Source organism: Gavialis gangeticus, unplaced genomic scaffold, assembly GCF_001723915.1.
Source record: "Gavialis gangeticus isolate Ggan-Ray unplaced genomic scaffold, GavGan_comp1, whole genome shotgun sequence".
Classification (NCBI taxonomy): Eukaryota; Metazoa; Chordata; order Crocodylia; family Gavialidae; genus Gavialis; species Gavialis gangeticus.
In genome coordinates, this window is record NW_017729022.1 from 68,621,262 (window position 1) to 68,631,922 (window position 10,661).

The 10,661-nt window shown below is 42.1% G+C and overlaps 1 protein-coding gene across 2 annotated transcripts in view; it reads right to left on the reverse strand.

Moving 5' to 3' along the window:
- The window catches only part of RIC8B (RIC8 guanine nucleotide exchange factor B), a 66,447-nt gene that overhangs the window by 31,030 nt on the left and 24,756 nt on the right, over nucleotides 1-10,661 (reverse strand). For both annotated transcript variants that reach the window (XM_019515334.1, XM_019515333.1), the window contains exons 2-3: nucleotides 6,418-7,026; nucleotides 2,280-2,374 (exon numbers count right to left, since the gene is read on the reverse strand). In XM_019515334.1, the coding sequence (XP_019370879.1) occupies nucleotides 2,280-2,374; nucleotides 6,418-7,026 (704 nt within the window). The remainder of the gene's footprint in view (nucleotides 1-2,279; nucleotides 2,375-6,417; nucleotides 7,027-10,661) is intronic.

Genomic DNA, 10,661 nt, shown 5'->3' on the forward strand with positions numbered 1-10,661 from the left:
ATGCCCCCCCAGCCTTCAACTGTCAGCAGTGGCTGACGGGGAAAAGTGGGGGAAAATCGTGCAAGGACTGCAAAGGCCCCCCCACAATTTAGTGGTTGGGGTGGGGGGCGAAGGCAGGCTAGGAACCCTTTCACTGTAGCAGCCCCAACCAGGCAGGTGGGGGTGGGGCAGAGACCCTTCCCCTGCAGCCCCTCTCCCTCAGCCAAGCAGCGGCATACTGCAGCCTAGTTGGAGTGGCTGCTGGGAGTAAGACACTGGACTCCTTCCCTGCAGCAGCCCCACCCCCCCCTTCTGGGCTGTGGTGTGCTACAGGGCCAGGGTGGCCACCCCAACCCTCCCTCCCCCTACCAGGGTGCATGCAGGGCTGGGATCAGAGGCTGTCACTGACTCAGGTCAAAGGGGGAAGGGGGTGGCCTGGCAGTCACTTGGGCAGAGTACAGGATCTATGCCCAAAGCTAGATCGCAGCCCTGCGTCATGCTGCCTGGGATAGCGGTGATCATGTTCTAAGTTAACCCTTCATGTGATCTGGCACAGACATTCAATAAAGCACTCTAACAGAAAGCATTTTAGGTTAGTACACATCCATCCAGAGTTAAACTTAGAGTGGGATCCACCATTTTTAATGTGCTTTATGTGCCACGAACATCTGTTCTGTTATGGCTGTAAGGCGCTTTCTGTGCACTTGAAAGCACATTAAGTGTAACATCTGTACCCACCCAGTAATAAGACATTCAGGTCCTTTGGGTCTTATGAGGTGCATCCCTCTGGACCAGAGCCTTCTCATTTTGGCATTGTCCTACAATCCATACTACACATGAAAAACAGTATGTTAAAAAATATTCTGTAGACTGTACAGTCAAAGACACAAAAATAAGGAAAGTCCAGATTTACAGTTATCTGTGTAACCTTAATATTGTCCCCTCTTGTGTTCATTTTCTGAGGCAGGCATCCAGAGGAAAAATAGTAGGCAACTGTATTATTAAACACCTTTGTCATCATACACGAGACAGATGGAAAGAATTAAGGTTCTTCAGGAAACCTCAACTATGACATTTCTCAACTTCCAATTGCCTGACTTCGCAACCTGCATCATGTTTTTGGGAGTTTTATTTTAAACAACACACTGTGCGCATAATTTCCTGGGTTGTTTTTTTTTTTTTTTTAAAGGTAAAGACCAGTTAATTACATACAGTTGTAACCAATCACTCCTTTCTCATCATTAGCATTAGAACCCTAAACCTGCAGCATTTACAGCACAGAAAAAAAATGTTATACAACAGAGTCCTAACAAGATCAAAAGTAACATTCTGGCAGCTGCAAACTCATTCCACGGAATGGGAAGAACTGAACACAAAGGGTGCATCCAGATAAGTGTGCATATGTGGTTTGCGGTGCCTCAAACCACATGCAGTACATGTACACCCATTTGCCACACTGCTAATTAGCACCAAAATTTGAGACCAGGAGATCCTGATGTGAAGAAAAAAAAAAAATCATCACTGCTGAATAAAATGGCATGGTGCACACACCACCAGAAACAGAGCTTGGCAGTGTAGAGTCATGCTCTAGCTGCTGGCCAGGCTCTGCGTGGCCAGATCAGCACCACTGCTGGCCCAGGAGGCCCCCAGGACCTTAGGTAAGGCTGCTGAGCCTCCCCTACCCCACCCAGTATAATTTGCCATACATCTGACTGCACGTGCAGAGGCATGCCCTGGGGCAAAAAGTAGGGCACAAATATGTGCCTCTGCTATTTATGCCATGGGAAATGTGTTTCCCTGCACATGCACATTTGTCTGGACATACCCAAAGGCAGTTTGAAGATGGTAACAGTAGGTATGTAGGTGTGCACTATAAATTAACAAGCCAATATAAAGTTTTAATTACTTAAACAGATTTCAAACTATTTCAAATAGGTAACTGCAAACAGTGACGCAGCTAGAATTCCTAGTAACAATTTCAACCTCAATACACGCGTGTTTCCATTTTAGCATATTCCATTTTACTACTGCTATTTTAATGTAACAATGGTTATACAGCTCACTTATTATGTTTTGAACTATTTTCAAACACTGGGCATGTTAAAGCAACATGTCAGACAGACAGTCTGCTTGAGCTACCAGGTGTTCTTCAAATCTAAAAAACGCTAATCAAAAATAATATATTCATTATGTAATAATATTCATTTTGGTATCCCAATTTGCTAATAATTAAGAAATATTTAGTTCAAAATAAAAGCAGTCATCCTTGAAACAAATATTGGTTCTTTAATTCTACCAACCTGTGCAACTCTTCCGTTTTATCTTCAGTAGGACCCATGATTAACAAGCAGTGGCGAAGGATGGCAGCCATATAACGAAATTGATGAGATTCATTCTATATAAATATAAATTATGAAGATATTTTTCATATTGAAGATTGCAAATGAGGGTTCAGGTCACTAGAACAGTAGAAATTAAAGATGGAATATACCTATTAGATCATGTAATCAATTTCCTAACAACAAAAGGAGTGTCCTTTATGTGCTTGTTTGAGGGCTTGGTTCATTCTAATTTCAGATTATCCCACCCAGGCGGCATCCATTATTTACTCAGATTATCTCCTATTACTTCTAGAGCTTGGACAAATGTACCTTTTAACTGTTTTAAAAGGGGGAGGGGGAACTGTTTTCAGGAACACACACCAGCTATTATTTTGTCACTGTTGTATCTGCATGATCCTGTAGTGATGTGAGTGAGCTGAAGTACCCTAAAATTAACCTTGAATGAAACAGAGTTAGTTTCAGCAGTTCTTGCTACATCTGCATTGCTACCAAATTGTGCAGATGTAACAGTTACATTGCAAGAGCTTATACCTAGGGACCTACCTACATCAGCTTCATGAAAACTGCAAAAAACAGCATTGTCTATGATTGCTGGGAAATCTGGCATTGGCCACAATTTCCTGCGAAATCAAGCAAAAAATGAAAAAACAAAAATTGCAGTAGGGACATACACTGAGTGAAGGCACCCACTCTCCGCCAATCAGTGGTGAGGGGAAGAGGCTGCCATGAAATGCCTGTGAAATTATCTCTGCATGCCACTAGTGGGGCTGTGAAAAGCCCTTTTTCTCACCGCAACTTAGGTAGATCCCTTCTTATATCAGTATCCTTTTATATCAAAGCAGTTGTTTCTGTGTCTGCCCCTCGTTACATCACTGTTAACCTTTCATCTTCCTTGGCATTCACACCCATCATATTCAGTATAGTTTATATCAGCCCTTCTTAGCCCTCCCCATTTCAGGATGTGTGACTTTCCTGTGAACTATCTGTGGGCTATTCAGAATCACACTGGCATCACACTGCAAAATAAGTGGGCCCTTGGTGTCCTTCTCCCAGAAGCCAACTTGGCTGGCAGAGGGGATTGCAGAGGCAAAGCTCCCAGAAACAAAGGTCAGTCACTGGAGGTACTAGCTTTTCCCCTAAGATAATCCAGGGTAGAAAACAGCATTCCTTTCTGGTTCCAGTGTACAGGGATGCCACTAGGCCCAAAACTTCCTACATCCCTCAATATGATTAGGGAAAGCAGCCATTCTCTCCATCATAAGCCTTTTCGGGGTCAGCAGCCTCACTCACCAGTCCACAGGTCCTTCTCTATTTCTTCCTCTTTCCTTACTCTGTTTTCAACTTCAACCTTTTTCCCACTCCCTTCTTCACTAACTTCTCTCCTCTCATCATTCCCACTCACTCCAATTTTTTGTTTATAAGACTGTTTGCCTCCTAGTCTCCCACAAACGTCACCTGCATAACAAAGTGTCCTTAATAACTTATCCTGATCATTTAACTTTATGCATTTTCCCTACCACACTTCTATTTTTTTTGATAGTTCACTCTTCTTGGCAAGGACTATCTCTTCTTAAGCATTTGCACAGCACCTAAAAGAAAAGTGAGCCTTAATCTTACGGGAACATATGGGGACAACTCTAATACACGCTAACAACACCCAGTTTGCCTACTGGTATCACATGGATTTATTTTTCAATTGTTTCTTTGACATTTTCTCCTGCCGTTCAATAGCAGATAGTTTACAGTTTTTCTCTTCCTCCCAAGCTGAACCTTGCTTCACTTCCTACCAATACAGGTTTCCCTCGATTTATGCTGTAGATGCGTTCCCAGAGAATGGCGCATAAATCAAATTTGCATAAAGCGAACCCACTTTACAATGTAACAAATAGGGACAGGTTCCCATGGTGGTGAGGAATGGAGGGAGGGAGTAAGGCTGGGACTAGGGAAGGGGCAGGGGGAGGCGTGCCACCTCCGGGGCTGCACAGGGCAGCAAAAGGAACAGAGCCGCACTCACCCCAGCCCTGGCTGCAGCGGCCCCAGAAGTGGCCAGCGCCAGTTGTCTGCAGCTACTGGGCTGCATTGTGCTCCACCTGCCCCCACTCCCCTCTGCTCCTGGGCTGCTCTGTGCCCTGGTGGAGGCAGCTGGTGTTGGCCGCTCCCGGGACTGCTGCAGCCAGGGCTGGAGTAAGTGCTGCACCCTGTGCTGCCCAGGACTCTGCTTGTCCACATTCACCCCAGCCCATGCTGGAGCAGCCCCAGGAGCAGCTGACATCATCTGCCTGCACCACAGCCTGAGTGCAGGCAGCTGGGGTGAGTCCAGGTGCGGGGAGACAGGTGGAGCACACTGCAGCCCAGTGGCTGCAGGCAGTTGGTGTCAGCTGCTCCCAGGGCTGCTGCAGCCAGGGCTGGGGTGAGTGGGGTCACTGCCCTTTCCATTCCCCACACCAGACTTACCTGCTGGAGGGGTAGGAGGGAGGTATCTATGCTGATTGCATAAGAGCGAATTTATCTTGCATATAACAAATTATGGGTCTAAATATGCTTATCACATAAGAGTGAATTTGCATATAAAGAACCTGCATAAATCAAGGGAAACCTATACATCCAGTTTCTCTGGATCCCCTTTATTTTTCTATCCTGGCTGATGTTTGCAACACCTTCCAGTGCTGTATTTTCAGCACGCTTAATTAATGTGTTGTTTACCTCTTCTTCTAGATCATTAGAAAGGATGTTAAACAAAACTTTGGTTAATAAGGATTCCTGTGGGATGATAAAGTGGAGAACTAGGGGCACTCCTTTTTACATAAGTATTGCTTCGCTTTGCAAAGCCTTTGTAACAAATTATTATTCAGCCTTTAACTCATTATATACAAGATAAAATTCTCTAATCCCAAGAGAGCCCTAAACTCGCATGTAAATGTGAAAGGGAGTTTCACAAGAGGAATTCTGTTTTCCTTTCCTAATAATCCTCCCTCAGCCCAAATGTTTTCTTCAGTTCAAACTTGGCTTGTCTGAGGGGAAATTTTGGTGGGATGAAACCTCCCTAATTCTAACAGATAGTCACGCTGTTAGGGAATTTCACAAGTAAGCCTGTTTGCCATGTCTCAAGCATGAAACCCCTTCACTTTTCAGGTTGCCGTGCATGGAAGTGTTAGGGAAGAGCAGGGCAGATATTCCAGATAGTCACAAATGAGCAAGAATCCAGGTGCACCTCCCCTGCCCTGTCTTAACAATGCTATACTTGGCCTTCCATTTTTGGACAGTTCAGTTGCAGTATGAGCAGGTCTTAGATGAAACCAAAATATCAGAATATGCTGGCTTTAGATATTTCCATTTAAGCAGTGGAGGTCCACAAGAGGAGGCTTTTTCCACAACCATATGTCTCCCTGCAGTCCATGGGTTAAGAGACAAAACTGCTTTCAAATGTTACTGGAAACCCACAGAGGCAGATAAGTACAGTTTAACTGCTTAAAGCTCAGGTTCTTGGAAGAGCAACTTCCCAGAGTTTAACACAGATTATTTTCCTCAAAGAATTACTTTGTCATAAAATAAAAACAAATTTAAACAGGGAAAAAAAAATCAATGTAATTTCCTTTTGTCTGCTTTTGAAAAATGTGTACATTTTAGACAGCAGCTTATGTGACTGTGGAATCACATCTTCTACTCACAAACATACACAAGCGCAGCTGTTTGTCTAGGCAGATATAAAGCACGTCTCCCACTATGAAGACAGAAATATTTTTTATATGGAAATCACAGGTCAGAAGCAGAAATAAAGAGAAAAGACTAACATACAAAGAAAAAAGTCTGTTTCCTCATAAAAACAAAATGACCTGCTCTTAAAACCCAACAGGTGATCTATTTACATTGTGATCTGAGAAAAGAAAAACACAAGGTAGATTCTTTGTTCTCAATTAATTCATTTCATAGTCCTAACCATTACTGCCTATACTTCAGATACTCATCAGAACAATGTACATTAAATTTAAGATTAGCCTGTTCTGCTAACTGTTTCCCTCTGAAATAACCAGGAAGCAGCTATGGTTTTTGTAGACAAAATAAACCCAATTCAAAAGGATTTCATTTCAGAACGTACCTTGCTGTGGACATTCCAACTGTCGAGCGTTACGTTAAAGAGCGCCTTTAGTGCCTCAATAGCACAATCTGTCTCCTGCAGAGATAAAGGAGACCTGTCATGATCTTCAGCAGCTTTGTACTCATCTGTCCATATTATGTTCACAGAATTTTCCAAAGCTTGAGTCAAAACTTGTGCCCCTTGAAGTTCATGACGCAATTGTGACCTAATATCTGTGTGCAAAAGTGACAAGAGAAAGAGAAGACGCAGATCAAAACATTTAATGTCATCAACAAACTTCTGGTCCTTGCATTTTTTCAGGAGATTGCAAAGCTTAGCTGCAAGGTTCAGTTCCAAACTGAGCTTCTGTGCAACAGCACTATTAAAAACTATGTTACAGAGGCATTTTAAAGCTTCCACTATAACAGGGTATTCGGAAACCTCCTCCAAGGGATCTTCTGTAGTATCAAGCTTCGCTAGCTTCAACAGGATCTTCATGTTGCTCTTTGTTGTTACAGGCACTAAAACCTTCTTATCTCTGGACAGAATTCGTAGAGCTTCCAGGCAGGCAATTTGACATGAAGTTTTTGTGTCGTTTTCAAGGATGTTTAAAATTCCTTCACATAGTTTCTGTGTATACACACACAAAAAGAAAAGCAAAGTTTTGTCATCATGATTTGGACCACACAGTATAAAAGCTTATTCACAACTGCCACTGCTCCCATCATAAAACTTCAATTGATTTTTTTATTAAAATATTTTTGGTGTCTTATTTTATTAGCAGCACCAGATAAAATAAACTTAGGTTTATGAAAGCTTGTGCTATGCTAACACCTATCTATCTGAAATCTTGAATAAGGGAGGTGCCAGTTTTAGCATAAATGATTTGCCTAACACATGCAACCCATATAAATTGATATAGATGAAGGCAGAAAGCTAAAAATAGCAGCATGGCTCTTTGTCACACAGAAGCTGTGAATTTATCTAAGATCAGGTTTTTGTTTTAATTCAGCTGTGTCACAGCAACACTCCAATTAGTTTACTGGAAGAAAGAGTGTCCTTTTAATAAATTACAATATTTGTTAAGTCAGAGGTCACACTGTTATATATTAGTCCTAAACATTTGTAAGAAATCAAATAGCACCTTCTTCTACTTGGCCTATAGCTAAATGATTCTCCAGATACACACACATCCCTTATTTAAGACTTCATGACTACTGAGCCTGGTATTTTGTGGGCTATTATCCGACAGAAAGTTAACATTTACAGAACTAGGCAATGAAATGCACTTTTTTATCTTAAGATGAAGTTTAGGATAGTTCCAATAATGTGTATAAAGCCTATAGTCACAAGCCGTCTCTATCAAAGCCGGCATAGCAACCATAAGGCAGAATGCCATGGGTGCATCCACATGCAGCGCTTTAATGTGCATTAGCCTAAGTTATCGCTTAGGCTTACTGACTTTGGCTTAGTCAACCATGTTGGTCAGGGGTGTGAAGATGTGTGATCCCTGGCAGAATGCTACATTACAATTACAGTTATGCTGGAAAATGCCCGCAGTTGTCTCTTATCTTCTTTCCGAGTCAGAATGGTTTATACTATGCCAGTGCAAAGCAGAGCTTTTGGGGTGCAGCTGTGCTTACACTAGAGGCACCCGGTACAGAATATCAATATTCCCCACAAGCAAATCATTCCTTACATAGACACAGCTTTAGAAAATACAGTGAAGGTCTAAGAACCCAAAGGTCAGGAAAAAAACCTCAACACCGTATTCTGATTACTTTCTACAAAATGAAGATGGCCACTCAATCACCAAGAAAGACGAAAGACAAGACAGAAGGGACTGCTTGATGGGGCAGGGTCCATAAAGCTTTTATTGCCACAAACTTAGGATGACAGCCTTACTCATAGGTGGCAAAGCCACGAGTCCAGTTATGAAGAACTTGCTGGAGAAGTGGCAATAAAAACTTTATTACGCCGCATAGCTCCTTTACTTTTTGTCCTTTAAGTCTCCCCTTGCTTCTTGACCCCAGAGGGACATTAATTACTACGGAAACAGGGGAGCCATTGATCTGGGCAGTTCCTAGTGGAATCCACAGGTGCTGTATGAATCTGTTTATGACCTGAACTGCATGCCACGGTTTGAGGTACAAACAACACACAAGAATGCATTGCATTTGAAAGCTTGAAAGTCTATTCCAGCTATACAGTAGGTTCAATAAAAGATATCACCCCCCCAAATCCTTGCCTCTTGCATACATTCACCCACCTTTCTACCTAGAATTTTTATGAATACTGAAGTAGCATAACAACGTCTCACTTAAGAAAAACTTTCAGGATTTCCCCCCCCCAACATTAGGGAAAAAAATGCCCGCCACCAAAATTCAAAACTTAGAATAAGTTCTAGTGGAAGCATTAGAGGGAGTTTTGTTACAGCAATAATTAAGAGGAGAAGAGTCCTGTTGAAATAATAAAGTACGCTGGTCACACTGTGGTACTATCCTGGGTGATGAGCCACATTATCAAACAAAGCACAGCACGAACAAACTGCAGTCAAAATGTTAGAATTTCACAAACAGTTACTCAGTCCACTTGGACTACTTTGCTTTAGAGATCTACTATTCTGCTGCAGTCTACTCAAAATAAGTAAATAAATGAATAAATATCTGGCAGTCATTTTGTATCAGCACTGCTGGGATTGCACTACATCACGCATGCCAAAACAGAGCATTACTTACATAAGCACAGAGCACTTGTCTCTATGTCAGAGATTCAGAATGCTTAAAGTATAGCAAGGCAAAAAAAAAAAGAAATGGAGCTTCTCAAAACTATTCAGATTAGTTTAACCCTGCTTCTCCTGCAGTCAGTGGTAAAACTTTCTTTGACTTCCATGTTAAGACTAATGCCAAACACTTTTGAAGCGTTTTGAAGTGACCACCTTGAAACCCTCAAGGTTTTCAAAACAAAAAATGACCATGAGTCTATAGTAATTTTCCAAGTCTTGTCAACAACTCCTCAGAGTTTTAACGAGCATTTTAATTCTATAGCAACAACCCCCCCCCCCAAAACAAACCCAAAAAACTTTCTTGTATAAATATCTTTGCTTAAAAGGCTGAAAAAATAGTTACTGGATCTGCTAGATTTTGATAAGTAATCCAGACAATTAAGCAAATGGTTCTGGCAACTGCAAATAGAAACCTGCTCTTGTAGGGAACAGAATCAATTGCCCCTTTTTCTGCTAGACTATTTAAACCCGAGTCATTTGGACGCGGCAAGACTCCCAGATTACTAACAGGTGCTAGAAACGCCCACCACAACTGAAAATGCTCTGTAATAGTTTTCCCATCCTCAATTGCTGTTTCCACTTGGCTGCTCAGACTCTTTACAAGCCAGGCTGAGGGGCTGCCTTAAGTATGCAAGAAGTCATGTTGCTAACCCTTCCCCAAACCAAAGTTTTGGACAAGAAAATTACCAATGGAAGCAAAAAAATAAATTAGAATACAACAGAGGAGATAAAAATGCACACTAGGCCTATTATAATCAATATTCATTGTCACTTGATTGTTGACTAGTGGTCTTTCTTAAAAAAAAAAAGTGTTGATTTAATTCTTGTCCACACTGGACAATGAACCACTGCATTAAAGACTGGTCCTGATGAAATCTAGGGGAGCACTTCCATAGACTTCTATTATCTTTTAGATCAGGGCATGAAGCCATTATTGCCATTAGACTCCTCACTCACCATCTCAGCAGACAGGCAAGATTAACCTTCTTAAATAATAATCTTCTTAAAAGCCACAAACCATGGTTGGCCCAAGTTCCCAAAGCTTGGAAACCTAACTCTTATCAATACATTTGAAAATTCATCTGAAGATTCAGTTAAAAGTTTAAATGCCCATCATTTTATTGCTCTGAATCCTGGTGAACTGCAGTAAAACTGAAGTGATGCACTGGCAAATGCATAACTGGGGAAGGGGCATCCAGGGAACATGACTGGGGCAGCAGCCTTAGGTGTTACCTTTGGAGGGGGTGGACTGAGTGCAAATGGTCCTGGCACCATCAGTATTGTGGCAGCTGGTGCTTCCCTATGCGCTGCAGCTGCCCATTACATCTCCGCACATTGCTGAAAACCAAAAGGTACAGAGACAACTCACAAGCAGGGGTACACTGATAGAGATTTGGGAGGGCCGATACTGATAGCAAATACCAATCCGATTTCCCATACAGCTGCCTCCAGCTGGTAAGTCTGGTGTGGTGAAAGGGGA